We start from the raw sequence: 27897 nt of genomic DNA on the forward strand, positions 1-27897 counted from the left end.
GCCAGAGGAGGGGATCAGCGTTTCCGACTGGAGGACAGCAGCGGGATGTCGTGAGTGAAAATACTCCTTGGGGTGGGCAGAGCCTAATTAATGTGGGACTGAAGATCCATGGGATCATGGGTTGGGAAAGGTTGTGGCAGCAGGTTCAAGCAGGAAATCCATGAAGTCCAGGGAGATTCCAGACAGCCCAAGTAGAAAGTCCATAAAGTCCATGGATTTTCTAGAAAGTCTGAGCAGGAAGTCCAGGAAGTCTGCAGAGTCTCCAGAAAGTCCAGGTAGAAGGCCCAGGAAGTCCATGGAGACTCCAGGATATCTATGTAAATAGTTGAAGAAATCTGTCCCACCATGTGCTGCTCCACCCTGACCACTGTCTCCCTCCCTGTCCAGCTCTCACTTGCCCACCCAACAGCACCTACAGCACCTGTGGCCTCGCCTGCCCCCCCACCTGCAACATTCCCGCTGTGTCGTCCAGCTGTGCCACCGCCACCACCTGCACGGACACCTGTGTGTGCCACGAGGGCCTTGTCCTTGAAGCCAACACCTGCGTCCCCCCCTCTGAAAGTGGCTGCATCTTTCAGGGTCTCTTCCATGGCCTTGGTGAGGAATTTTGGGGTGACCTCACCTGCACCCAGCGCTGCGTGTGTGACACGGAGCAGCGGCAGGCGGTGTGCCGGGATTCTGGTTGCGGCACCGAGGAGGAATGCCGGGTGGAGAAGGGAATCCAGGATTGTTATCCCAAAATTTTTGGGGTCTGCACTGCTGTTGGAGCCACCCACTACGAGACCTTTGATGGCAAGAGGTTCATCTTCCAGGGAACATGTGTCTACCTGTTGGTTGGATTGTGTGAGGACACCCAAAATTTGGTAGGATTCCAGGTGTTGGTGCAGAATGGCCACCAGAGTGACAACCTCATGTCGTCCATTGCCGTGGTGACAGTCAAAGTCTACAACAAAACCATCAGCATCAGCAGGGAACACCCTGGAAAAATCATGGTGAGTTTAGGAAATGATCCCTTATCTTTTCACCACATTCTCCACTTCATCCCAAACCTCATCCCATTAATGAGTGATTAAATCTGAAATGTAATTAAATCAACATCATTTGGGTGTTCCAGCTGTTGAAGGCAGAATTGGAATTATCCATCAGACCGAAATGGTATCAATTTTTATGGTTTTCTCCCCAGATCAATGAGTGGTTGGTCAGCCTCCTCTTGGGACTTGGACCTTCTCATAATCTTAAATCCCAAATTTATTTCAATTCAAAATTTAATTAAATCAATGCCTTTTGGTTGCTCTGGCTGTTGAAAATAGTTTACCGTCAGACCACAAATTTGATCACTTTTTATGGTTTTCTCCCCAGATTGATGAGCAGTTGGTCAACCTCCCGTATCACTACAGTGAAAGGAAGATTGTTGTCTATCGTGATGGGCAGGATGCGGTGGTAGAGACCAATTTTGGCCTCGTTGTCACCTACGACTGGTACAGCCACGTCACCGCCATGGTGCCAGTGGCTTTGCCAATGCCCTGTGTGGGCTCTGCGGGAACTACAACGGTGCTGCCAGCGACGACACGATGATGAGGAACAACCAGGTGACATCAGACCCAGATGCCTTCGGGAGCAGCTGGAAGGTCACAGACGTCCCAGGATGTGGTGAGAGGTCAACAGTGGAATGTTCCAGCACTGTCGCACTTTCCCGGCTGCAGCAGGAAGTATCTGGGATGGGGTGTGAAATTATTTTGGAAGCAGATGGACCCTTTGGAGCATGTCATGGTCATGTTGATGCCCACCAGTACTTCCAGAGCTGCATGCATGACTCCTGCCTCTTCCCTGATCAGGAAGAAGGGATGTGTCCAATCATTGCCCGCTACGCCACCGCATGCCAGGCTGCTGGTGTGTCCATCGGAAGGTGGAGGACGGATAATTTCTGCTGTAAGTTGGGATAATGGGAGGGTTTTTCCTTCAGCAGTATCCAAAATATCCTCAAGTCTGCTCCAAATCCAAGTATGAACAACCCAGATGTGGGTGAGAATCCAGTGGGAATTCCATCCAAAGTCTTGGTTGATCCCATAATCCACCCAAAATGAACGCTTCCCAAGGAAAATGCTGTCTCATTTGGAATAATTTACCCCCCCCAAATCTCCAATTTCTTGGTGTTGGCTCCAAAATGGATAATTTAGAGGGAGAACCACCAAAAAATGTACCAAAAATAGTGGAATTGGGTTAAAGGGATCCAGCCTGGAGGTCAGTTGAGGACCCAGTGTGGAGCAATCCCACTCTTTGAGGGAATGTTACATTTTTCTCCATGAAAATGGGGGAAATTGGGTGGTTTAGCGGCAAGAATTCCTATTTTAATTTGCCTGGGATATTCCTTATGGATGATCATTGGATCATCATCAGATAATCATTGGATCATTATTTGATGATGTCCCTCATCACATCCACAGGGAGGAAAATTGAGGGTTTATCATGAAACTGGGCTAAAACACTCTGTATTTGATGAAGTTTGCACCTGAATTCCAGGAATCTTCCAGGTTTCGGCTTGGAATTTCCTGATTCCTCATGAATCCCATTGTCTCCCGGCAGATATTCCCTGTCCTTCCAACAGCTCCTACGAGCTCTGCTCCCACACCTGCCAGCACACCTGCGGTACTGACTCCACCACATGCCCACGGCGGTGCCGCGAGGGCTGCGTGTGTCAGGGCGGCTTCATGCTCAGTGGCGATGAGTGCGTCCCCATGTCCCACTGTGGCTGCAGCCACCACGGAGTCTACTACAAAGAGGGGGAGACATTCTACCCCACAGAGCAGGAGATGTGCCAGTGCCTCTCCGGTGGCACTGTGGAGTGCCAAAATACTTCCTGTCCTAATGGTGGCCCTGGGAAGGTCATTGATGGTGTCTTCCAGTGTCCCTCTCAGGTGTCTAGCACCTGCGTGGCCACAGGTGACTGCACCTATATCACCTTTGATGGGATGGTCTTCAACATCACTGGTACCTGCTCCTATGTCCTCACCCAGACCTGCACAGGTAACAACTTGACATCATTTATTGTCACAATCCAGAAGGAGGCACGGCAGAAGGGGAAGGTCTCCAGGATCCAAGCGTTGTCTGTGGAAGTCTATGGGGTCATCTTGACCTTGAAACAAGGAAAAGGGGCAGATGTCATGGTAAGGTGGCACTTTATGGTCCAAATCTCATGGGATCTCCCCTAAATTGGGTTTCCTTGATGGGAGGGACACCTCAGCCCAACTTCAAGCCCAGTCCATGCTCATCCCAACTTTTCTTTCTAAGCAAGGTCACTAAATGCGTTAAAACTTTGGCCAGAAGGTGTTTTCCCTAAATTTTTCGTTCTACCTCAATCAACCCCAAAACTGTATTTCCTTGATGAGGGGAGCCCTCCCCCACCTCCAGGACTAATTCATACTCATCCGAACTTTTCTTTCCAAGTGGGATCCGTAAATCTATCAGAATATTGTTGGGAAGGTGTTTTCCCCAAATTTTTGGTCCCACCTCCTCACTGGAGGACTCTTCCTTCTCTATCCCAGGTGGATTCCATCTCCCACCACCTCCCCACCATCCTGAGTGAGGGACAGGTCCAGGTCTACCCACATGGGACAGGTGTCCTGCTCCGCACTGACTTTGGCCTCGTTGTCCACTATGACCTCGTCCAGCATGTGATGATCACGGTGCCCCAGATCTACATGGGGCACTTGCGTGGCCTCTGTGGCAACTACAATGGCCAGCGCAGTGATGATTTCCAGCTCTCCAGTGGCCAGCTGGCTCCAGGTGCGACAGCCTTTGGATCCGCATGGAAAACAATGGACACACCTTGCAATGACACCTGTCCCAAGGATGAGTGTCCCACCTGCACAGAGGAAAAAGTGGCAATCCTCCAAAAACCCAACTACTGTGGCCTCCTCACGGCCCCCGAAGGTCCCTTTGGCTCTTGCCATCGCATCATTGACCCAATCCCGTATTCCCAATCCTGCATCCATGACCTCTGTATGACTGGAGGGGACATGCATGTCCTGTGCCAGAGTATCCAGAGCTATGTCACCGCGTGCCAAGATGCTGGAGTCACTGTGGGGGGTTGGAGGACGCCATCCTTCTGCCGTGAGTTTGGGAGGGCACAGGGGCAAATGTCCCCTGTTTGGGGTTGGGAAGATCTCCAGGTGAGATCCCACCTGGAGCACCGGGAGTTTGGGGGGCACAGGTGGGGAATGTTCCTTGTTTGGGTGTGGGTGACAGTGGTGACACACAGGACATGGGATGATGGTGATGGGATGAGCTTTAAGGTCCCTTCCAGTCCAACTCAGTCCATGATTCCATGAAAATTCCAGCCCTCACCTGCCCGGCCAACAGCACCTACTCCCTTTGCATGAACACCTGCGCCAACGCCTGTGCCGGAAATGCCACCACCTGTCCCCAGACCTGTGCAGAGGGCTGCCAGTGCCACCAGGGCTCCGTCTTTGATGGACAGGGATGTGTTCCCGAGGAGCACTGTGGATGCTTTAGGGATGGGGAATACTATAAGGTAGTTTTTTCTGGCTTTTCTTCCTGTTTTTAGGTATTTATGTCTTTTTTCCCTTCATTTCCCCCCTATTTTTATACATTTGCTTCCTTTTTTCCTTCTTTTCCCTGTTTTTATGTCCTTACCTATATTTGCCCTGCATTTTTTTTCCTTTCTCTCATATTTTTCTGCATTCACCTCTGTTTTCATGGTGCTTTCTTTTTTTCCTGGCTTAATGTAGTTACATTTTAAAAATTAATTTCCCCCCTTTTTTCCCCTATTTTTATGCATTTACACCTTTATTTCTTGCATTTTCCCCTATTTTTCTGTCTCATTTTCCCAGCATTTCCCCCTTTCCACCTCCCTATTTTTATGCTGCATTTTCCTTGCATTTCCTTTCTTTTCCCCTATTTTGAGGCAGTTACATTCTTTTTCTTGCTGGTATTTCTCCTGATGTTATGTATTTGCATTTCTTTCTCTGCATTTTTCCCATTTTTACTATATTTATGCTTTTCCCCAGCACTTTTCCCCTTATTTTTATGCACTTATGTATTTTTTTCCTGCATTTCTCTCTTCTTCCCTATTTATAGGGAATGTATGCATGTACATCCCTTTGCCTTGCAATTTGTTCACTATTTTCCCTATTTTTCTGCACTTATGTCCCATTTTTCTGCATTTTTTTCCTTTTATCCCCTGTTTTCATGGATTTCCTTGTCTCCCTTCTCTCTCCCCACAGCCCCATGAGATGCTTTTCTGGGATCGCTGCCAGCGCCGCTGCACCTGTGTCCCTGGTCAGGGCCTTACCTGCCATGACCATGCTTGCTCTGAGGACGAATCCTGCGAAATCCGGGAAGGCATCTTGGGATGCATCAATAAAAGTGAGGAAAAATGGGGGAAAGGGGGATTTTAGAGGCCAAGCGGGTCTGGGGATGACTGGGGGATTGATTGGGGAGAAAAGGGAAGGGGAGGTGGAGGGAACAGAATCCTGTCTCTGGCACTAAGGGTCAAGGATAGGGCAATTCTTCCCATGGTTTCTCCCAAGGTTTCCCACATGTTGTTTTCCCCATCCCATGATTTTTCCTACAGTTCCTCCATGGTTTCTCCCATACCATGGTTTTTTCCATGGTCTTTTCCATGTTTTTTCTCATTGTTTTTCCCATGCTTTTCCCATGGTTCCTTTCATGGTTTTCCATCCCATGGTTCCTTCCATGACTTCTCCCATAGTTTCTCCCATGGTTCCTTCCATGGTTTTCCATCCCATGGTTCCTTCCATGACTTCTCCCATAGTTTCTCCCATCTCATGATTTTTCCCATTCCATGGTCTTTCCCATCTCATAGTTTTCTCTATGTCATGACTTCCCCCCACTTTTTTCCCATCCTTTTCTCCAACCCGTGGCTTTTCCCAATCTTTATGTCTTATTTCACCCAGCCCATGGCTCATCCTGCTCCACTTCCCCTCCCAGACCCCTGCAAGTCCCTGCGCTGCCGCCCCAAGGAGCGCTGTCGGCCCCGCGGTGCCCAATCCCAGTGCATCCCGGCTCTGGTCGCCACGTGCTGGGCTTGGGGTGACCCACACTTCCGCACCTTCGATGGCCTTGACTTCGACTTCCAAGGAACCTGCACCTACACCATGGCCGAATCCCATGGGAATGACCCTGGGCTGGTGCCCTTCAGGGTCGAGGCCAAGAATGACATCCGTGGTGGAATCCAATCTGTGTCCTATGTTTCCTTGGTCAATGTTGATGTCTATGGACAACGCATCTCCTTCCGCCGGAATGAAGATGGAAAAGTCCGGGTGAGTTGGGTGGAAATGTGGAAAATTTGGGCTTTTTCCCAACTTTTTGCTTCATCCAGCTCTTCCCTGCCTCCTTCTTCAGCCAGCCAGTGCCAATGTTATTTTGAGGTAAATCAGTCAGATTGGGAGGTGGATTGTTGAAATGTTGGGATATTTTGAGAATAAAATCTTGGGATATGTCAGGAATAAAAAGTTGAGAAATGGTGAGAATAAAATATGGGGAATAGAATATCTGGAAATGTCAGGAACAGAATGTTGGAATAAGATGTTGGGATTTATTGGGAATAAAATGTTGGGCGATGTCAGGAATAAAACAGGATATGCCAGGAATAAGATGTTGGGATAAACTGGGAATAAAATATTAGGATATTTCAGGAATAAAATGTTGGGATGCAGCAGGAATAAAATACTGTGGGGTGTTTGTATATTTTGGGAATAAAATATTGGGTTATACTGGGAATTCTATGTTGGGATATGTCAGTAATAAAATAGCAGGAATAAAATGTTGGGATATGTAAGGTGTAAAATGTTGGGATATGATGGGATTTAGTGTTGGAATTTGCTGGGAATAAAGAATTGGGATATGTGGGGAATAAAATATTCAGATACATTGGGAATAAAATATTGGTGTATGTTGAGAATGAAAACATTGAGATAACTGGGAATGTTGGGCCTCTGGCAGGTGAACGGGGAAGTGACGCTGCTCCCGGTGCTCCTGGCAGACGGGAAGCTGAGGGTCCGTCCCAGTGGGCTTCGTGTTGCTCTGGAGACAGATTTTGGTCTCCGGGTCTCCTATGACTGGAACTGGCACCTCCTGATCGACCTCCCCAGCAGCTACTTCCGCCATGTCCGTGGCCTCTGTGGGAATTTCAATCTCAAGCCCCTCGACGACATCCCCGAGGCTGGTGACAACATCACCGCCATTGTGACATGGGCCAAAAGCTGGAAAAGTGCTGACTCTGAGGCTGACGACCCGATTTGCTGGGATTATTGCGATGGAACGTGCCCAGTGTGTGATGAGGAGAAGAAGGAACTTTATGGTGGGAACCACTATTGTGGGATCTTAAAAAAATCCTTCCAGGGGCCCTTCAGAGCATGTCACAACATAGTGAAGCCTCACGACTTTTATCGTAACTGCCTGTCTGACCTGTGCCTGAGCAATGGGGCGAGGTCAATCCTCTGCCAGGTGCTGGAGACGTACGCGGCAACATGTCAGAAGCATGGGGCCATGGTCCATGACTGGAGGACACCATCGGGATGCCGTAAGGGCTGGGGTTTTCTTTGGGAAGGGAAGGAACCAGAGTGGGGGAGGATGGGTACGAAGTGGGATCCAGCCTTCAAATCTCTCAGATGGTCCTTGGAAGTTCTCCAGAACTTTCTTCTGGTGCTCCAGACCCTTCTTGTGTCCCAGACTCCATCCCATCTTTCCAAGACTCTATGCCACATTTTCCAGATCCTTCCCACATGTTCCAGGCCTTTATCCTTGTGTCCCAGACCCCATCCCACATGGCCCAGACCCTTGCCACATGGCTCAGACCTTATCCCACTTGTCCCAGTCTCTTCCCACATTTCCCAGACCTTCCTCCTTGCATTCCAGAACCCTTCTTGTTTTCCAGACCCTTCCTCATGTTTGAGACGCTTTCCCAGCCCCAGGCTGCTGTGTCGAATGCTGTCTACTCCCCTAATCCCTCCCTCACCCCACTTTCCTCCCCCTGCAGCCTTACCTTGCCCTGAAAACAGCCACTATGAGTCCTGTGGCAACGCCTGTCCGGCCACCTGCTCCAACCGAGACAGTCCAGCCACCTGTGACCAGCCCTGCGTGGAGACCTGTGCCTGTAACACTGGCCACGTGCTCAGTGGCGGGCAGTGCGTGCCGGTGTCCCGCTGTGGCTGCACCCGCGACGGCCACTACTACCGCCCTGGCGAGGAGTTCTGGGGTGATGACACCTGTCGCTCCAGGTGCAGGTGTGACACAGAGCTGGGAATGGTGGTGTGCGAGGACTCGGGGTGTAAGCCGGGTGAGGTGTGCACGGTGGTGAAGGGAGTGCGGCAGTGCACAGCCAACAGCCGGTCTATCTGCGTGGCCACCGGTGACCCCCACTACACCACCTTCGATGGGCGCCGCTTTGACTTCATGGGTACCTGTGTCTACCTGTTGGCTGGGCTCTGCTCCACTGACCCCACCCTCATCCCCTTTGCTGTCACTGTGGAGAACAATCACCGTGGCAGCCACCTGGTCTCCTTCACCAAGGTGGTCACCGTGGAGGTGTACAACATGTCCCTCAGCCTCAGCCAGGAACATCCCCAGAAGGTCAAGGTAGGGATGAAGAAGGTGATAGGGGTGGTTCAGAGTCATTGCATAGTATCTGGGGAGGGTTCAAGATCATGGTATAGTCTTCAGGTGCACTTCAAGGTCATCACATGACACCTTGGTGGAGTTTCAAAGTCCTTTTAAGGTGTTCAGGTGGGTTTCAAGGTAATTGGGTGGCATCTGGGTGGGCTAAAATGTCATCTTGGTGGCCTTCAAAGTCATTGGATGGTGTCTTGTTGGGCTGTAAAGCCCTTGTGTGGCATCTGGTTTTCAAGGTTGTTCCATGGTATTGGGTTAAGGTTTCAAGGCCATTATATGGTTTTCAGGTGGGTTTCAAGGTCATCATGTGGCATCTAGGTGGTCTTCAGGGTCATTCTATGACCCTTGGGTGGGTTTCAGCTTCATTGCATGACCTCATGCCACCCACGACTCTCTTTCCAGGTCAATGGTGTCCTGTTGGACCTCCCCTTCACCCACAACCACCAGATCCAGGTGTCCCTCCGTGGTGTCCACGGCTTCATCACCACTGACGTGGGTGTCACTGTCACTTTTGACTGGTACAGCTATGCCCGTGTCATCATCCCCAACACCTATGCTGGCGCTGTCTGCGGCCTCTGTGGCAACGCCAATGGGGACCCCCACGACGACTTTGTCACCCGTGATGGCCACCATGCTGACAATGAGACGCACCTGGGCGATAGCTGGAAGGTCGGCGATGTCCCTGGGTGCTCACCTGGGTGCAGCAAGGGCTGCCAGGTGTGCAGCGACGCCCAAAAACGTGCCTACCGTGGGGACAAGCACTGTGGGCTGCTGGGGAAGAAACGGGGGCCCTTTGCCGCCTGCCACGACGTCATCGACCCCACCCCTTATTTGGATGACTGTCTCTTTGACGCCTGCCTGTACGAGGGGCACCAGGACACCGTGTGCCAGGCCATTGGTGCCTATGTTGCTGCTTGCCAGAGCCAGGGCGCTGCTGTGCGGCCATGGCGCACGGCCGCCTTCTGCAGTACGGGGGGACTTGGGGGGCTTGGGAGAGTACAGGGGGGTTTTGGAGGGCAGAGAGAAACACAGAGGTTGGGCAAGGAGTTTTGGGCTGTCCATGGAGGATTTTGGGGTGTCTGGCAGGGGGAAGGGGGGTTGGGGCTGTCTGGGGGGGGCTTTAGGGTGTCCATGTCAGGTCTGAGGTGTTCCCAGGGGTTTTTGGGTCTCCATGGGGAGCTTTAGGGTTTCAGTGGGGGTTTTGGGATCTACACAGGGAGTTTTGGGGTGTCCATAGGGGGTTTGGGGTCTGCACGAGGAGGTTTGAAGCTTGGATGGCGGGTCTTGGGGTTCAGACAAGGGAGTTTTAGGGTGTCCATGGGGAGTTTGGGAATTTGGGGTCTGCATGGGGAGTTTTGGGGCATCCATGGGAATTTGGGGTGTCCATGAGGGTTTTGAGGGTTTGCAGGGAGTTTTCTTGTGTCCGTGGGGGTTTTGGTGTTTCCAACTCCTCTCCCTTCCTGACAGGCCCCGTGTGCCCCCCAAACCAGCACTATGAGCTCTGTGGCTCCCCCTGCCCCCCCACCTGCCAAGGTGAAGCTGGACCCCAGGACTGCTCTGATGCCTCCACGTGCTCCGAAGGTTGTTTCTGTGATCCCGGATTTTTCCGGAGTGGGGATCACTGCGTGCCCCTCCCCCAATGTGGCTGTGTTTTGGAGGGCCGCTACTACCCTCAGGGGGTGCAGTTTTACCCCGAGCCCCCCTGCACCCAGCGCTGCGTCTGCTCTGAAAATGGGGGGCTGGAGTGTCACCCCGCTCCAGGCTGCTCCAGGGACGAGGAATGCACAGTGCGGGATGGGGTGCTGGGGTGCCACCCCCGCACCTGCAGACAGTGCCAGGTTTTGGGGGCAGGGGCTTACAGCACCTTCGATGGGCACCTGGGGAGTTTTGGGGGATCCTGCACCCTCCCGCTGCTGGAGTTGGAGAGGGGTGAGCCCGAGGAGGAGCTGGAGCCCATCACGGTGGCCTTGGAGCAGGAGGATGTGGAGGTGCAGCGGGTGACGGTGATGGCGCACGGGGTGACTGTGGTGATGCACAGGGGACAGCAGTGGGAGGTGATGGTGAGTGGAGGGCCTGGTTTTGGGGGCAAAAAGGTATTTGGGGGGCAAAAAAGGGGATGGAAATGGGGTTTGGGAGGTGCAGCAGTGAAGAAAGGCCAGGTTTAGGGAGAAAGCTCTGACTTTGGGGTGCATGCCCTGTTTTGCGGGTGCAAGCCATGTTTTGGGGGCAATGCTTTTGGGGGTGCAGGCCTGGTTTGGCAGGTACAAACCCTGCTTTGGGGGGTAAAAAGGGGTTGGGTGAAAAAGAAGGGGGTGAAAATGGGGTTTTGAGGGACATGGCAGCAGGGGAGGGGTTGTTTGGGTGTGCAAGAGCTGCTTTTGGGGTACACACCCCACTTTTGGTGTGCACTCTGGGGTGTACAGACCCTTTCTGGCATGATAACCCTGGGTTTGGGGTGCAAACCATGATTTTGGGGTTGAAAACGCTCTTTTCGGAGTGTAATCACCCCTTTTTGGGATGTAAACCATGGCTTTGAGGTGCACAGAAGGAAGTGCAAGACCCTGTTTTTGGGGGTGCAAACCCTATTTTGGGGGGTTAACCCCACCTTTGGTGGTCCGACTTCCCTTTTGGGATCCTCACCCCTCTCTCCCCCCAGGTGGATGGCGAGCGCCACTTGCTGCCGCTGTGGCTGCGGGGGGGCGCGGTGGGGGTGGCGCAGGTGGGGTCCCACCGGCTGCTCCAGGTCCAGGGGGGCCCCAAAATCCTCTACGACGGCAAGGCGTATGTGGTGCTGACGCTGCCCCCCCCGTCCCGCCGCCCCCGGGGCCTCTGCGGCAACTTCAACGGGGACCCCAACGACGACGGCCCCGATGGGGGGCTCTGGGCAGGCCCCCCCCGAACTGCACCCACCTGGTGCCCGCCCCCAGCTGCTCCCCGGCCCAGGCGCGGCGCTGCGCGGTGCTGGCGGACCCCGAAGGACCCTTTGCGGGGTGTCACGGGGTGGTTCCGCCCCGCACGTACCTGGTGACCTGCGAGCACCAGGTGTGCAGGGTGGGGGGCGACCCCTGCCCCGGCTTTCAGGGCTATGCAGCCGCGTGCCAGGCAGCCGGAGGTGCGCTCCGGGAGTGGCGGGAGGCCACGGGTTGCCGTGAGTACATGGAGGGGTTGGGAATTTTGGGGGGTCGGGAATTCGAGGTGACAGGAAGTTTGGAGTTGGGACTTTGGGGTGGTGAAGTTTTGGGAGGATGGGAATTTGGGGGTCAGGATTTTTGTGGGGGCAGGAATTCTGCAGGGAATGGAAATTTTGGTGGGGGTGGGAATGAGCAGGGGCTCATTCCTGCATGGAAAAAGGGGTACATGTCCGTATTGCTAAGCCCCCATCTGGGAAATGCCCCAATGAGACCCCCAAAGGGGACCCCCCGCCCCCAAAAACGGGAAGCCTGTGCCCCCCAGTGGAACCCTGTGCAACCAGTGGGGCCTCCCTGATGCCCCCAAATGGGAGCCCCACAGGACCACCCATCCCAAAGATGGGATGGCACTGATCCCAGAAGACACCTACTGACCCCAGATGACCTCCCATTTAGCCCCACTGCCCCCCTTGGCCCCAGATGAGCCCCCATTGACCCCACTGACCCCCTTTGTTTCTTCCCTCCCTCTCCCAGCCCTCACCTGTCCCCCCAAGAGCCGCTACCAGCTGTGTGCCCGCACCTGTGAGCACACCTGCGCAGGTGTGTCGGCCCCGCCCCCCTGCAGCGAGCGCTGCTTTGAGGGGTGTCAGTGCGCCGAGGGGCTGCTGTTCGACGGGGCCCGCTGCGTCCTCCCGGGGACCTGCGGCTGCCTCCACCAGGGGCGCTACTTCCAGGTGGGTGTGGCCCCAGTGCCTCCCACTACAGCCCAGTTCCAGCCCTAGCTCCTTCCGGGCTCCCCATGCTGATCCCAGGTCCCTTCGGTGTGCCTCCCACAGTTTCCCCAGTCCCTCCCAGGAGGCCGCAGTTCTCCACGAGTCCTTTCCAGTCCCCCCCAGTTCCCTCCAGAGTGCCCCCCAGTGTCTCTAGTCTCTCCCAGTGCATCCCAGTTCCTTGCAGTGTGCCCTCTCCAGTATTTCCAAGTATTCCCAGTTGCCCCAGTCCCCTCCAGTATGCCTCACAGTCCCTCCTCAGTCCTCAGTCCCTCCAAGTGCACCACAGTTCCTCCCCATCCCTTCCAGTCTCCCTCAGTTGATCCCAGGTCCCTTCAACGTGCCTCCCACAGTGTCCCCAGTTCCTTCCAGTACACCCCAGCATCCCCCCGTGTCACCATTTCTCCCCAGTGTGTCCCACTTCCCCCAAACACATCTCCCAGTGTGTCCCTCTTTACCCCAGCGTCTCTCCAGTCCCCTCCAGTCTCCCCCAGTATTCCCTGTATTGTCCACAGTCCCTCCCAGGGAGTTCTAATCCTCCCACACTTTCCCCCATAGTGTTCCCAATCCTTTCCAGTTTGTCCCTGTTCCCCCCACCAGTGCCTCCCAATGCATCCCAGTCTCTTAGTGTGGGGACTTAGTGTCCTTCCCAGTGTCTCCCAGCATGTTCCAGTGTCCCCCTGTGTCTCCACCAGTGTTCTCAGTGTCCCCCAGCATGGGGGACATGGGGATCTGGGGGGGCATGGGGACACCAGGGACATGCTGGTGGTCCCCATGGGCACCCATTGGGGATATGGAGACACATTGGGGTTATGGAGGACATGGATCCCCCTTCCCCCTCCCATGACACTTCACAGCATCATCATCCCCATTTTTTGGCCATTTAGGCCACTTTTCCCCACTTTCCACATTTTATCCATGGAAAACAGATTGCCGAGACCGTCCTGACCCCCGACTGCTCCCAGTCCTGCACCTGCCGGGGGCCCGGGGGCCTCCAGTGCCGCCCCTTCACTTGTCCCTTTGGCCACACCTGCGGCCTCCGTGACGGCACCCGCGCCTGCATCGCACGCCCGGGGCGCTGCGCCCTGTCCCCTGCCACCCGCTTCGTCACCTTTGACGGCGTCACCGGGGCCACCCTGGCCACCGGCATCTACGTGGTGGCCAGCGTGTGCGACCCCCAGGACCCTGCATGGTTCCGGCTGCTGGGCGACGTCAGGGACATTGGGGACCAGCCGGCAGTGGTGGCACTTCACCTCTTCACCCCCCACAGCTTCATCACTGTGCGGAGGGACAGGAAGGTCTGGGTAAGTTGTCACCATGCTGGGTGGCACCCATAAATGTTGTCACCACCGTGTTGTCACCCTAAACATCCTCTAGACCTTCATTTTAATAAAAAAATCAATATTTTTTTCCCGTATTTCACACCAGGTAAGAGGGTTGTCTCATGCCACCAGCACCACAGGATGTTCTTACCTTAATTTTGCCCCAAATTGCTCCTTTCCCTCCCCAGTTTCCTACAAGTAAAGCACCTGTGTGGGTGATGGTCACTAAGAGACACCCATAAATTGATGCACCCCATCGTTTTGACTAAAATTGCTCTTTTCCCCCCCAGTTTTGTGCTGGGGAAGCACCTACATGGGTTGTCCCTCATCCTGCCGCCACCATGCCTGGACGCATCCCATCATTTTTCCACAAAATCCCTCTTTTCCACCCAGATTCCTCCAGCTACCCTTCACCTCTGTATCACCCCAAATTCCCTTTTCCCCTGTAATTTGGTGTTCTCCAGCTCAACGGGGTCCCCACCCCCCTCCCCGCGGAGCTCCCGGGACCGCTGACCATCACAGAGACACGCACGACCCTCCGGATCAGCCGAATCCCGGGATTTCTGGTGGAACTGGGCGCCGCGGGGGTGACGGTGGAGGTGCCCAGGGAAGCGCGGGCGACGCTCTGTGGCCTCTGCGGCGACTACGACGGTGCCACCAGCAACGACCTGCGAGGGCCCGACGGGACGGTGACGAGCGACGCGCAGGCACTGGCCAAGGCCTGGCGGGCGCCCGACTTCACCCAGGTGGGTGACACCGGGGGACACCGGGGGAGGGGCTGGGGGGACTTGGGTGTCTTGGGGGTGGCACTAGGGGGAACAGTGTCTAAAAAGGGGGGGGAATGGCCCAAAAAAGAGGGAAAGAGTTCCCCAAGAAGCGTAAAGAAGCCCCAGAGGACGGAAAAGAGACCAAAAAGGGGGAAAAAGAGTTCCCCAAAAGGGAGAAAAGAGCCCCAAAAAGATGGGAAAGGAGATCAAAAAGAGGGGAAAGAGCCAAAACTGGGGAAAGGACCCCAAATACAGGAAAAGAGACCAAAAAAAAAGGAGGAAGAGCACAGAGAGGGGGAAGCAACCCCAAAAGATGGGAAAAGGGACCCATAAATTAGGAAAGGAACCCAAAAATGGGGGAGAAGAGCACAAAGAAAGGGAAAAAAGACCCCCCAAAGAGAAAAAAAACTGAAACAAGTGGAAAGAGATCAAAAAAGGAGAAAGAAGGGGGAAAAAAAGGTGGAAAGAACCCTCCAAATGAGATTAAAAGCTCAAAGAGATGGGAAAAGACACCACAAATGGGTGAACGACCCAAAAAGGGGGGAAAGGAATATTAAAATGGGAGCAAGAGCCTAAAAGATAGGGGGAAAGAGGCCAAAAAAAGAGAGATACCAGAAATAGGGGAAAGGACCCCCCACGAAGGGGGCAGGGGGTGGGAGAGAAGCACAAATAAAAGGGGGAAAAGAGCCCAAACCAGGAGAAAAGTGAATGAAAAAGGGGTGAAGAGCCCCCAAAGTGGGGAAAGAGACAAAAAACAGAGGGGGAAAGAGTCCAAAAATGGGGAAAACAAGTCCAAAAAAGGGGGAAAAGACCCTAAATTGGGGAAAATTGTCCCAAAATCCCCCTCGATTTTGTCTTTCTTCCCACGCAGTGATGTGGAAAATTGACATTTCACCTGAGTGGCCGCACCCCATCGCTGACGTCATCCTCAAACCGCCTCAGATCCGGAAAACCCGGATTTTTATAACCCCCAAAACTGTGCTTTCCCCCCCAAAATAAAACCTGTGCGAAAACGCCGTTCGCGGGTGATCTGGGGATACAGTCCTGGGAGTTCTGGGAAAACAGGAGCGTGGGAATGTGCTGGGGGGCAGCCGGGGCCGGGGAGCGCTGTTCCCACCCTGTCTTGCCGCGGGCGGTTCCGTGTCCCCCCTTCCCCCGCCCCCCCGTCGGTCAATATTTCCCAACGCCTGAGTCCCACGGGGGGGGAAGGGCGGGGGGGCACCCGGATGTTTGGTGCGGGGGAGGGGGCGGGGAGGGGGTTCCCGGACGTCCGAGTCCCCCAGGGGAGGTGGGTGCTACGGCACACCTGGAGGGGACCCCTCACCAGTATCCCCAGTTCCTCCCAGTACGTGCCAGTACCCATCCCCCAGCCCCCTCCAGTGTACTCCCCGGTATCCCCAGTCTCTCCCAGTGCAACACCCCCCCCCCCCCGTCTCTTCCAGCCTCCCTCAGCTGACCCCAGTATACCCCCATTGTCCCCAGTCCCTCCCAGTGCATTCCAGTCCTCCCCCACTCTTCCCTACGGTGTTCCCAAATCCCTCCCAGTTTGTCCCAGTCCCCCCCCCAGTGCCTCCTACTACATCCCAGTGTCAGTCAGTGTCCCCCCCAGTGCCCGTTTAAGCCTTGCAGTGTCCCCCAGTACGTCCCAGCTTCCCCCAGTCCCTCCCAGTCCCTCCCAGTATCCCCCCAGTGTTCTTCCCAACATTTCCAGTGTCTTGCAGTATGTCCCACTAACCCCCAGTGCCTCCCAATGCATCCTAGGCACACTCAGTGCCCCCCCAGTGTCCCCCCCGCCTCCCCAGTGTCCCCCAGCACATCCCAGCCCCCCCCACAGTGTCCCCCCCAGTCCATCCCAGTCCATTCCAGTCCCCCCCGGCTGTGGTCTGGGCAGAGACGGAACTGCCTGGGGCCCTGGGAGGTGCCACCTGGGGGTGTCCCATGTCATCCCCCACCCCGCCAGCCTGTCCCCTCCCTGGGGATAAAGTGGCTGCAGTCACAGCACTGGGACAGACTGGGACCATGGGAGTGTGGTGAGTGGGGACACTGGTGGGCATGGGGGACGTGGGGACACTGGGGACATGGGGGCACATGTGGGACATGGGGGACACTGGGGAATATGGGGGACCAGTGAAGGCACATAGGGGAATATGGGGGACATGGGGATAGGCCCTAGAAAGAGCCTTAATGCCAACCCCTGCATTGGGACTCTCAAACTTAATGAAACCATTGGAGATATTTGTGCACAAAGGGTGCCCTGGGCACTAGGGGTATTGGCCCAGTGTTTGGGGTCATGGAAGCAGCCTGTGAGGTACTTTTCTAAACAACTGGACAATGAGAGTACAGGATGACCTGGATTTTTGAGACCTGTGGTAGCTGCAGAGCTTTTAATGTAGAACGCACAAAAGCTAATATTGTGACAAAAGATTGTAATACATGTATCCTGCATGGGAACAGCTGGTTTGGAACAAAAAGGAGGACATTGAATATCACCCGCAGGATGCTGAAATACCCGGTTGCCCTACTGGAGCAGGACAAGGCTGAGCTTAAGGTAGCCACTGCTTTAAACCTGGCCATGTTTCTCCAGGCTTCAGAAGAAGCCCAGAGACGTTTGTGCCATGACCACCTGGTAACCACTGAATAAGGGTGTTCTGACAGATGGGATCTTGAGATCCCATCCAGGAGCCAGCACTGGACCTGCACACTGGTGGGAGCAGTGTGGTACGGATAGAAAACGGGCAGCTGGGTGTGCAGCGGGAACCTCGACCCAGGTCATAGAAGCCCAGGCTTTAGCTTTGAACACAGCAGCACAAAAAGCAGAATGAATGACGTTTCCTAGAAATCACTGAAGGAAAAAGGGTGAACATATGGACTGATTTGAAATATGGGTTTGGAATAATACATGCCCAGGGAGCCATATGGAAGGAAAGGGCACAGAGGTCTCCACTGAGTACAAAAAGAAATCACTCACCTACTGCAGAGTGTGCCAAAGCCAAAAGAAGTGGCCCTGATGCCCTTGTAAAGCCCATGGGTTTGGAGACTCCCCAGGTCTCCAAACAGGGAATCCATTGGTCTCCAACAGGGAATCCATTGGCTGACCAAACAGCTCAAGAGGGTGCTGAAAAAGGTATCCTTGTGCTAGTGTGTAGGAGCTTGGGGTGGGTTGGACGGTCGGGACGGATGGAGACGAGAGATCTCTGAAGTCAGATCTTGGAACATGCGGTTTATTGCAAAGGGCGTGGGTACAGGGGCACTGCTTAGAGCTGCCAGCCGCAGCTCGGAGCAGGCCCAAGAGAGCAAGAGTGTAAAAGTAAGAGCAAGTAGGTAAGAGTGGAGTAAGTGAAGAGGAGGTAAGTAAGAGAGTAAGCGGGTAAGGGAGTAAGTAGAGTGGATTGTGAAGTCCTGGTTACAATACAATAAATCATCTTCTGTACTGAATATTCTAATTTTCACTAGCCAATCTAATACAAGATACAAATCCTATAGCATTTACATACAGCCTATAAGAATTCTTATATTACCATAGAGTGTTACATCTTAACTCCTAAAAACTACTCTTTGGACCCCTTCTGCTGAGCTAGTAGGGTCTGCTCTGACCCTTGGACCTGTCTGCAAGCAGAGGGTATTGTTCAATCAAGAGGGGATTTCCTTCAGTCGGCCATACCATTGTTTTCCAGTTGTTCAGTAACTAAGACTTGGTATCTCAAAGGTGGCCTTCATTTCGATGTCGCTTATAGTTTTCATATTCCCAAAATCTTTTGTCAGGCAATCATATTTATAAGGATTTCCTGTTTCATCTTCCCCAACAGATTCAAAGTATGCCTTTCGGGTAATACATACCTTTGGAAAGATCTGGGAAGAAAGGGGTTTACTAAATTCAAAGGAGAAGGAACTGATACATGAAGACCTGATTTCAGAAGTGTTGGAGGCATTAAAATTGCCTGAAGAAATAGCTGTAGTGCATATCAAAGGACAACAAAAAGGGATGACCCCAGAAATAAGAGGGAATAATCTAGCAGACCAAGAAGCCAAAGATGCAGCAGAAAATGGGACTAAACGAATTATGTTAATCCTGACCCCAGAAAGGGGAGAATTGGAAATCCCCAAATTTAGTAAAGAAGAAGAGAAAGAATTATTTAAGATAGGGGGAGAACAAGATCAATCTGGAAAATGGAAACTCCCTGATGGGAGACAGTTACTTAATAAGCCACTCAGTAAGAGAGTATTAGAAGATATGCATCAAAAAACTCATTGGGGCACTCAAGCTTGGTGTGATCATTTTCTGAGAAATTATGGGTGTATTAGAATCTTTGGGGTAGCAAAACAAATAACTGGGAACTGTATAACTTGCCAAAGAGTGAATAGGAAAATAATGAGAAAAACAACATTAGGAGGCTGCGAGTTAGCTCTGCGACCATTCCAAAGTATCCAAGTAGATTTCACTGAACTTCCTCAAGTACAAAGATGGGAGGTCCTATTAGTAATAGTAGACCATCTAACTCATTGGGTGGAAGCAGTTCCTGCTACCAGAGCTACAGCTAACGTAGTATGCAAAACCCTTCTGGAACAAATTATTCCCAGATATGGAATGGTTAATAAAATAGACTCAGCTAGAGGAACACATTTTTCATCCAAAGTCTTACAACAAATAACTCAAGCCTTGGGAATAAAATGGGAATTACATACCCCCTGGCACTCACAAAATTCAGGCCGAGTAGAAAGAATGAACCAGACTTTGAAAAAAACTTTAACAAAATTAATGATTGAAACTCAAATGTCATGGGTAAAATGTTTACCTTTGGCTCTGTTGAGAGTCCGAACGCAGCCCAGGTCAGACCTGGGAGTATCTCCTTATGAGAGAGATGATGTTCGGATTACCCTTCCTTACCACTCAACATGAAACAGCCACTTATGAAGTGGGAGAAGCAAGTGTCAAAAAATATGTCACAACAATTGCCAGAACACTTGAAAATTTGAGGCTGAAAGGAATGATCCCTCAAACCACAACTTTAGAGTTCAAAATTCATAATATCCACCCAGGGGAATGGGTACTGGTAAAAACATGGAAAGAACAATCTTTGACTCCACAATGGGAGGGTCCTTTTCAGGTACTGCTGACGACTAAGGCCGCAATCCGGACCAAGGAATGAGGGTGGATCCATGCCAGCAGAATCAAAGGACCTGTAAAAGAACCTGAAGAGTGGACTGTAATATCCAAACCAGGTGATACCAAACTGATTCTTAAACGGAGGCCAGGTGGCAACGAACTAGAACAATCTAAATAATCCAAGGGATATGCAAAGAATCACACCTAACTGAGAAGTAAAAGCCAAATTTATATCAGTGACCCCTGGACAAATTCTGGGACATCTTGGAGAAGAATATTCTCACTTCAAACAGGAAGGGTTGGGACTGTATCAAACAGGGAACTCTCATATTCTGATTCTAGCCTGTGATTTGTATTGAGAAGGGAGAATCACAACGTCCATCAGTGCCACATCATATACCCTGTTTGAATCATTCTAATACGGGGCATGCCAGCCAGGTCAAATATAAGTAATTAATCTGGAGGGAAACTGGCATTTCACATCATCGACACCCTAGTTGTAAAGGGTGTCAAGCACAAATCAACCCCCTTATCCAGACAAAATCATAAGCAACAAAAGCAGTAACTTTGCTCTGCAGATGGGAATTACCAGTTCCTGTTGAATGAGAAATACCTAAGATACAAACAGTTAAAAAAGGTGCCAAAAGAAATTCGCCTAAAAGCTACAAAGGAAGTGACAAGGAAATAGAGGGCAAGACCGGGTTGGCCACTGTACTCGCCACCGAGAAGATCCAATACACCTGCTATGGGTTGCTACCTCATAGGCAAGGGAGGTGGGCGTATAAGCCATGCTGGACCTCTGTTATTCCTTCTTTTGTCACTTATCCTGGTCCCTTTCGGGACACCGGCAAGACCATGTTACAAATGCTACCGAAAGCTCTACATGGAAAGACACCGGGGCTTCTTTCTTATTACTCATACCCATATCAACAGTCACTGTTATGACTCGTCCAAATTAGGTATTTGTATGCATAAAGGGGAAAAATATTGGATTACAGAAAATTTGGGAACAAGTGGAAACAGACTAGGAAGTAATTGTCCAAAAGGAGAAAAATGGATTTGTTTCACAGCTGCCACCAGGGGAACAGTCCAAGATTTGGTAAAAGAACAAGTGGTAAGTAAAGATACAAAGCCAGCACAGCAACCTCGCCCTATATTCACCTCATGCCAGGACCTGTATGCAAAGCTTAAACAACAGTTAAAAGAGGAAAACACCCCAAGGTTAGGAAAAAACCTGTTTGTGGAATTGGGGGAGAGGATGGGTAAAGAACTTAACCAACTGTTGGGTCTGTGGAGGAGCTTTGATGACAGAAGAATGGCCATGGAAAGGTAGCAGCGTAGGCCCGGTAGAACTCCTTAAATGGAACTGGACAAATATAAGAGGGGGGAACCGACCTGAGGGGTGGATTTTAAGTTCAACAGTGATAGGGGAAGAATGCCTCTGGCGAACTGGGAAGAACTTTCTTAATGAAGTAGGAAACACTCCCTGTAAAAGGTATAAAGTGAGCAACAAAACTCCAACGTGGTGGGTCCCAGAAAAACCAACTTGGTATTGGGCTCAGAAAAAAGGAAAAGGCTGTATATATGATAATGAAATTAAACTCTTTCAGTGTAATGACACAAGGAAAAATCCTTATTTTGGAATCCCAGAAATATCCAAATTTTGGGAGAATATAAATCAACAAGAAGGTGATTATTGGAAAGCACCAGATGGCTTATTTTGGATATGTGGGAAAAGGGCATACCCAAGACTCCCTTCACATTGGAAAGGGAGTTGTACATTAGGAATCATTCAACCAGGGTTTTTCCTTTTACCAGAACCAGAGGGAGATCAATTAGGAATACCTGTCTATGAAGACTTCAAAAGAAATAAAAGAGATTTAATTGGAAGATTCCAAAAATAGAAAGATGAGGAATGGCCCCCTGAACGAATATTAGAAACATATAGGCCAGCTACCTGAGCACAAGATGGAAGTTGGGGATATCGAACCCCAATTTACATGCTAAATCGTATCATCAGACTCCAAGCCCTTGTAGAAATCATAACTAATGAAACAGCTGAGGCTATGAAATTAATAGTCAGCCAGCAACGCCAAACCAGAGCTGCAATATATCAAAATAGGCTGGCTTTAGACTATTTACTGGCTGAAGAAGGGGGTGTATGCGGGAAGTTCAATACATCGGATTGTTGTTTAAAAATTGATGACAATGGGAATGCCGTTCTAGATACCACCAACAATATCAGAAAAATAGCCCATGTACCGGTCCAAAAATGGGAATCAATGATGACTGCTAACTGGTGGGATGGCATATTGGGGAAAGAATGGTGGAAGAAGCTAGGCTTCTTCCTCTTATGTGCTACAGCTGGTCTAATATTTCTCCCTTGCTTGATCCCCTGCTTTATTCGGCTAATCACCAGCGTAGTTCAAGGCATGCAAGTTGTGACAATGCCTACTGACCCAAAGTTGGCTATGTCTGGAACAGCACAAAAAATTATGGTATTAAAAAAACAAAGTGATATAAAAGACCCTCTTGAAGAAGCCAAATTGATCTGTGAAAAGAACGAACAGACATTAGAAGCCAAGAAAAAAGAAATATTGCTCAAGCCAAATGATTTATAAAATAGAAAAAGGGGGGATTGTTATAAACATATATTATAGTATTGGCTTCTCGCAAAGTATTAAGGTAGATACTATATAATGTTAGAAATGCTTTTTGCTGTGTGGATGTAGTTTTCTCTCGTTTTAGCAAGAATGTTAGCAAGTGTGAGCAAGTAAGATAACCTCCAAGTGAGCAGAGGATGAGGCCCGAGAAGCTGCTAATCAACACTTTGTCCAGAGAACAAAAGGGCCCAAAGGCTGCTCTGCCCGGAGAACGGGCAGCCAGGAGGGTCCGAGAGCCGCTATCACCGCTCTGCCCGGGGGGCAAAGAGGCCCAAAGCTGCAATCAGCCCTGACTGTCTGGAGAATTAAGAGATCCACCCTACCATCCACTCTTACCTAGCGGGCCCAACCCCAAGAATCAAAAGAAATAAAACCGCAAGGCCGAAGACTACGCATGCTCTAAAAAGGTGGACCCAAGGAGTGGCCATGCAGAACAGTTCCTGGAAAAGTTTTAATATGAATAGAAAACATACAGTAAAAATGGTATAAAAAGGACTCACCTCGAGCATCAGGTGTGCTCTTGGCAGAGCGCCAAGGCACCCGGCCGTTATCCCTTTGCTTTATTTTATGTGTCTCTTATTGTCTTTATATTAAACTCTTTAATTTCTAACAGGAGAGTGAACCTCGTTTTTCACAAGGTGCAGCCTCAGTAGTGCCCAGTCCAGGGGAAGAATCCCTGCCCTGGTCCTGCTGGCCACTCCATTCCTGATCCAGGCCAGGAGCCATTGGCCTTCTTGGCCACGTGGGCACACTGCTGCCTCATGTCCAGCCTGCTGTCCATCAGTGCCCCCAGGTCCCTTTCTGCCTGGCCGCTGTCCAGCCACTCTGTCCCCAGCCTGTAGCGCTGCAGGGGTTGTTGTGGCCAAAGTGCAGGACCTGGCACTTGGTCTTGTTGAACCTCCCATGGTTGGATTTGGGCCCTGGATCCAGCCTGTGCAGGTCCCTGTGCAGAGCCCTCCTACCCTCCAGCAGATCCACACTGGCACCCAGCTTGGTGTCATCTGCAGATTTGCTGGTGGTGGACTCAATGCCCTCATCCAGATCATCAGTGAAGACACTGAAATCCACGCTTGGGGAGCTCATCCAGCAGCTCCCTCATCCCCCTAGGATGGATCCCATCTGCTCCCAGAGACACCTGTGAGCATCTGAGGGGCTCAGCAGTCACCAGCTGCTTCCTCCTGGATTACAGGGGCTGAGGTTGCTGCTCAATTTTACTTCTGCAGAGGCTTCTTCAGCCTTCAGCTCTTCAGGTCAGGAATTCAGTGCCAAAGGACCATTAACATTCAAAACACCCTCACAAGACAAGCCCCCAGGAATCATTGAGGTCTTCAATTCTTTTGTGGTTAATTAGAGCAATTCTGGAAGTGTTTTCAAAGTGAACATATTATATTAAAAAATTAATGAAATAGTATATTTTTCCCCAGTTTATTCTTTTCCTGTTTATACATTAACAATTCAAAACACCCTAACAGGACAAGCCCCTGGGAATCATTTCTGCCTTCAATTCTTTTGTGGTTAATTAGACAGATTTCAGAAGTCTATTCAAAGTGAATGTACTGTGGTAACAATACAAGGAGAAATGATTTCTCTTCTGTGCCCTGTTTCCCTTCTTCCTGTTATACACTGATATCGGGGATCTCCAGCTGATATTGATCCTGGCTCCTCCTAATGCAGTCAGAATAGATCTGAACATCAAGACCCTTTATAGCTGACAATCAATCACACTTTGTCCCTACCCCCACCCCACCATTTCCCTCATCCAACCCCTGGCACTCAGAGCAGCCTCGTGCAAATCTGAGCTTCCTCCACTCCCACTGAGGGACAGGACTGAGAAAGTGTCCCCAGGTTCCAGTGAGAGCAGAACACTGCAGGCAGTGATGACAGGGGGGGACAAGCAAGGGAAAGGTGTCTCTGATGCTGAGCAAAGCTGGATGTGTTTGAGGAATGCAAAGGGCCAAGGCCTGAGCCCCAGCCCCTGGCAAGGCAGATCCTGTCCCTCCCTCAGTGCTCAGGGCTCTTGCCGGGGCACTGGGATGTGGGGATGGGCAGTGCCAAGGGCAGCACCATGGGGCGGCCCCTGCCAGGCTGCTGAGCAGGGACAAGGAGGCCCTGAGGCCCCAGGGCTGCAAGGGTCACTTGTCTCCTGCTGGCCTCAGGGCCAGGGCCAGCAGCCGTGGCCCAAGTGCTGCACAAGTTGGCTCTGTCAGGGCCTTGCAGCTGCTGCCCATCCCTCTGCCCTGTCCAGCCCAGGCTGTCCCACGCTGTCCCTGCCCTGCGCCTCTGTCCCTGCAGGCTGTCCTCATCCCCCCGGCTGCCCCACCTGGCTGGCCCCTTCCTTTGCTGACATCTCAACTCCACCATCTCTGAATCCACCCTTCAAACCCTCTCGAGTTTCTCCTGTTCTGTCCTCAGTCTCCAAACCACTGAGCCCAGGGATCTCCACCTCCACATGCTGATCCTGTACTTGAGGTCTCTCAGCCCCATCATTCTTTGATTCTTATTTTACCAACTCCTTCTCCACAGGGCTGCAAATACCAGCTTTCACCATGTTAGCATTTTCATCTCACCTAATCCCCAACATTTCCATGAAAATCAAAGAATTGCCATACCAGGGACATGAATTGCCATATTTGTGCAGAAACAATTCAAAATTCAAATGGTCTAAAACAAGTCAGAGAATGTTCCAACATTTCTGCATGAAAGATTCCCCACGTGGGTCAGTGGCAGACTCTCCCAGGACAGCCTCACAGATGAGGATGGGGTTTTGCCTCTGGGTCTGAGACTCATGGAGGTCAGGCAGAAAGAGCATTTTCCAGACTTCCTGAGGGATGCCTAGAAAAGGATACAGGAAGGGAAAGGAAGGGATCATGGTGGTTTGTAGAGGCACAAGCATGAGAAAACAGAGAGAGAACGGGATGAAGGGAGCTGGTGGCTCTGCATCTTCTCCTGCCATGGCAGAGCACACAAACAGCCCATCCCTGGGTCCCTTTCTCCGCTGGCTGGGCTTTGGCCTGGCCTGGAAACCTCCCAAGGTCCCTCCCAGGAGGAGTCCCTGTGCGTTTCCCTCCCCATGGCTCTGCCCCTCCTGATCCAGCAGCTGTGGGGCAGCAGAGCTGGGGCAGGGCAGGGACAGGGCGGGCTCTGACAGGGCCCATGAGGCCACTGCCAGGAGGTGACAGCAAGGACAGTTTGCAAAGGGGAAATGTAGAAATGGTGCCTTTGTTGTTTTTAGGCAGGGAAAGCTTGGCTGGAGCGTGTGAGGAGGATGAAAGACAAGGGGTGTTGGGTGAAACAGGGGATGTTCAGCCAGGAGATGAGGAAAGATTTTTGCCCGGTTGCAGGGCTGGTGCAGAGCAGGGTGGCCATGAGCCCGGCCGGCCTCCCTGTGTGCCAGGGCTGGTCAGGTTGTGCAACAGAGGTGCCCCAGAATCAGAGCCCAGGTGGGGCCTCTCCCTGCTGCCTCACTCCTTCACCTCCCCAGGGATGGAATTCCTGTTGGGTGGGGTCTCGATGTGCTGGGTGACCTCACAGTGCTTCCTGGCCACAATGTCTGCTGAGGGCCAGCCAGGCTGCTGCACTGGGAGTGACCTCACAGCCATCACCATTCCAGCCCTGTCCCCTGGGCCTGGCTCTCCCCCTTCCTCTGCCCCTGTCTTGTCTCTGCTGGGATGAGCAGTTTTGTCATTAATATCTTGTCCCCAGGTTATGGGGCCAATTGCTTCCCAACCAGGCTCCTGGAGCAGAAGAGGCTTCACAATCCCCGTGTGAACACTGAGAGACGAAGGGCAAATGGGAAATTATAGCAGGTTGTGATTGCAAAGGGGCTGTGTGGATGGGGGACAGCACCTTTCTGGGGAAAATGTGGGGCGTTTGGGTTGTAAAACAGCAGATCTGCACAGAGCAGGTTGGAAGCGAATTTGATCTGAGCATTTGCTGTATCAGGGACAGAGCCCCTGGGCACAATGTGCCTTGGTCTGCTCATGGGGCTGTGGGACCTCAGCCTGTGCATATTCCTGTCTGTGCTCCTCTCAGGGATCTTTCCCAGAGCAGGGAGAGGCACCAGGATTGCTTTGTTGCTGTGCTGCGGGATATCAGTTTGTGATGTGAGAACATCAAGGGCAGTGGGGGTCATTTGGGATGTGTCTCCAGTGCTGCTCTCCTGCCCTGGCCTCGGGTGCTGCCTCTGGGAGTTCATTAATAATTGTGCCCAGCCTGTGGGGGGAACAGGGGAGGGTGATTTTGCCCAGCCTTTCACCCCTTTCTCCTCCTTCAGGCCTTTTCCAACAGCTTTTGGGAATTCTGAAGTCCCTCTGGATGTTAAGGAAATCCTGTTCTTGCTGCTGAGTCTGCCGGGTCTCCTCAGTGGGGTCCACACCATGTTTAGAGTCAGGACAGAGGTTTCCAGGACGGTCATTCAGAGACCTGCCCCGAGGGTGGATAGTCACGAGTGGCATGGGATGTGGGAGGGAATGGGCCAGTATTTGGAGAACTCCTCTCCTCCAATGGTTTGGAAGTTCACCCCTGAACAGCCACAGGACCCCGTTAAAGTGATAGAATATGTGAAGGAAAATGCTGCAGCAGCTCCAGAGAGGTGCAAAGTGATGCAGCCTGCTGGGCCCTGGCTACTGTTTCTGCGACACTGCTGGTCACTGGACAGCACCCTCAGGGGGAGGAGGAGGAAAGCAGAGCAACAGGCACCGTGGGCACCCCAACTGCAGCTGAGCCAGGGGAACAGCCCCTGCCGGAGCAGCTCCTGCTATACAGGAGAAGAAATCTGAGACCAAATCATCCCCAATCCCTCAGTGAGGGATGAAGAGGAAGAGGCAGGGCCCTCACAGCAGGAGGAAGAGGCAAGGCCACAGATAATCACCCGCTCCCGGTCCTCAGGTGAGCTGCGAGATGCGTGAAAAGATTTCAGCTGCCAGTCGGGAGAGCCCCTGGTGACCCGGCTGCTCCGTGCTGGGATATCGCGGCTCCCATGTGGAGCTGGATGGTGGTGAAGCCAAGAAACCGGGATCCCTGTCCCCGGATTTGGGCATTGACCGGGTGTAAGGACCTGATAATAAGAAAAATGCCTCAAAAATTGCTTTGTCATTGTGTCTGCTTATTGTAATCTCTTTGAACACCTGGAGACTGTGTCCCCCAGGTTTCCCTTGTCCCCCATTTGTGTCCCCCATCCAACATCCTCCAAGTCCCCACTCCATGTCCCCCATTTCCCCCATCCTCCATGTCCCTCATCCCATTCCCCCGTTCCATGTCCTCCATATCCCCCATGTTCCCCATTCCATGTCCTTATCCTGTGGCCCCCATTCCATGTCCCATCTCCCATGTCCCATCCCATGTCCCCCATCCCATGTCCCTCATCCCCATCCCCATCCCCCATATCCCCCATTCCATGTCCCATCCCATTTGTCCCACACCCCCATATCCCCCATTCCATGTCCCATCCCATTGTCCCACACCCCCATATCCCCCATTCCATGTCCCATCC

At 52.0% G+C, this 27897-nt stretch overlaps 1 protein-coding gene across 1 annotated transcript; it reads left to right on the forward strand.

Annotated features, from left to right (window-relative positions):
- Position 1: 1 nt before the first annotated feature.
- On the forward strand, positions 2-11777 carry ZAN (zonadhesin; the record flags this gene model as incomplete). Its single annotated transcript, XM_039572472.1, is given in 14 exon segments — positions 2-50; positions 388-992; positions 1360-1504; positions 1507-1929; positions 2584-3164; positions 3543-4110; positions 4338-4531; positions 5244-5385; positions 5971-6302; positions 6985-7564; positions 8021-8619; positions 9055-9619; positions 10120-10712; positions 11309-11777. Coding segments are annotated over 14 exon segments (5748 nt in total), but the record flags the coding sequence as incomplete, so codon positions are not given.
- Between the last annotated feature and the right edge of the window lie 16120 nt (positions 11778-27897).

Source organism: Corvus cornix, unplaced genomic scaffold, assembly GCF_000738735.6.
Source record: "Corvus cornix cornix isolate S_Up_H32 unplaced genomic scaffold, ASM73873v5 scaffold15, whole genome shotgun sequence".
Lineage (NCBI taxonomy): Eukaryota > Metazoa > Chordata > Aves > Passeriformes > Corvidae > Corvus > Corvus cornix.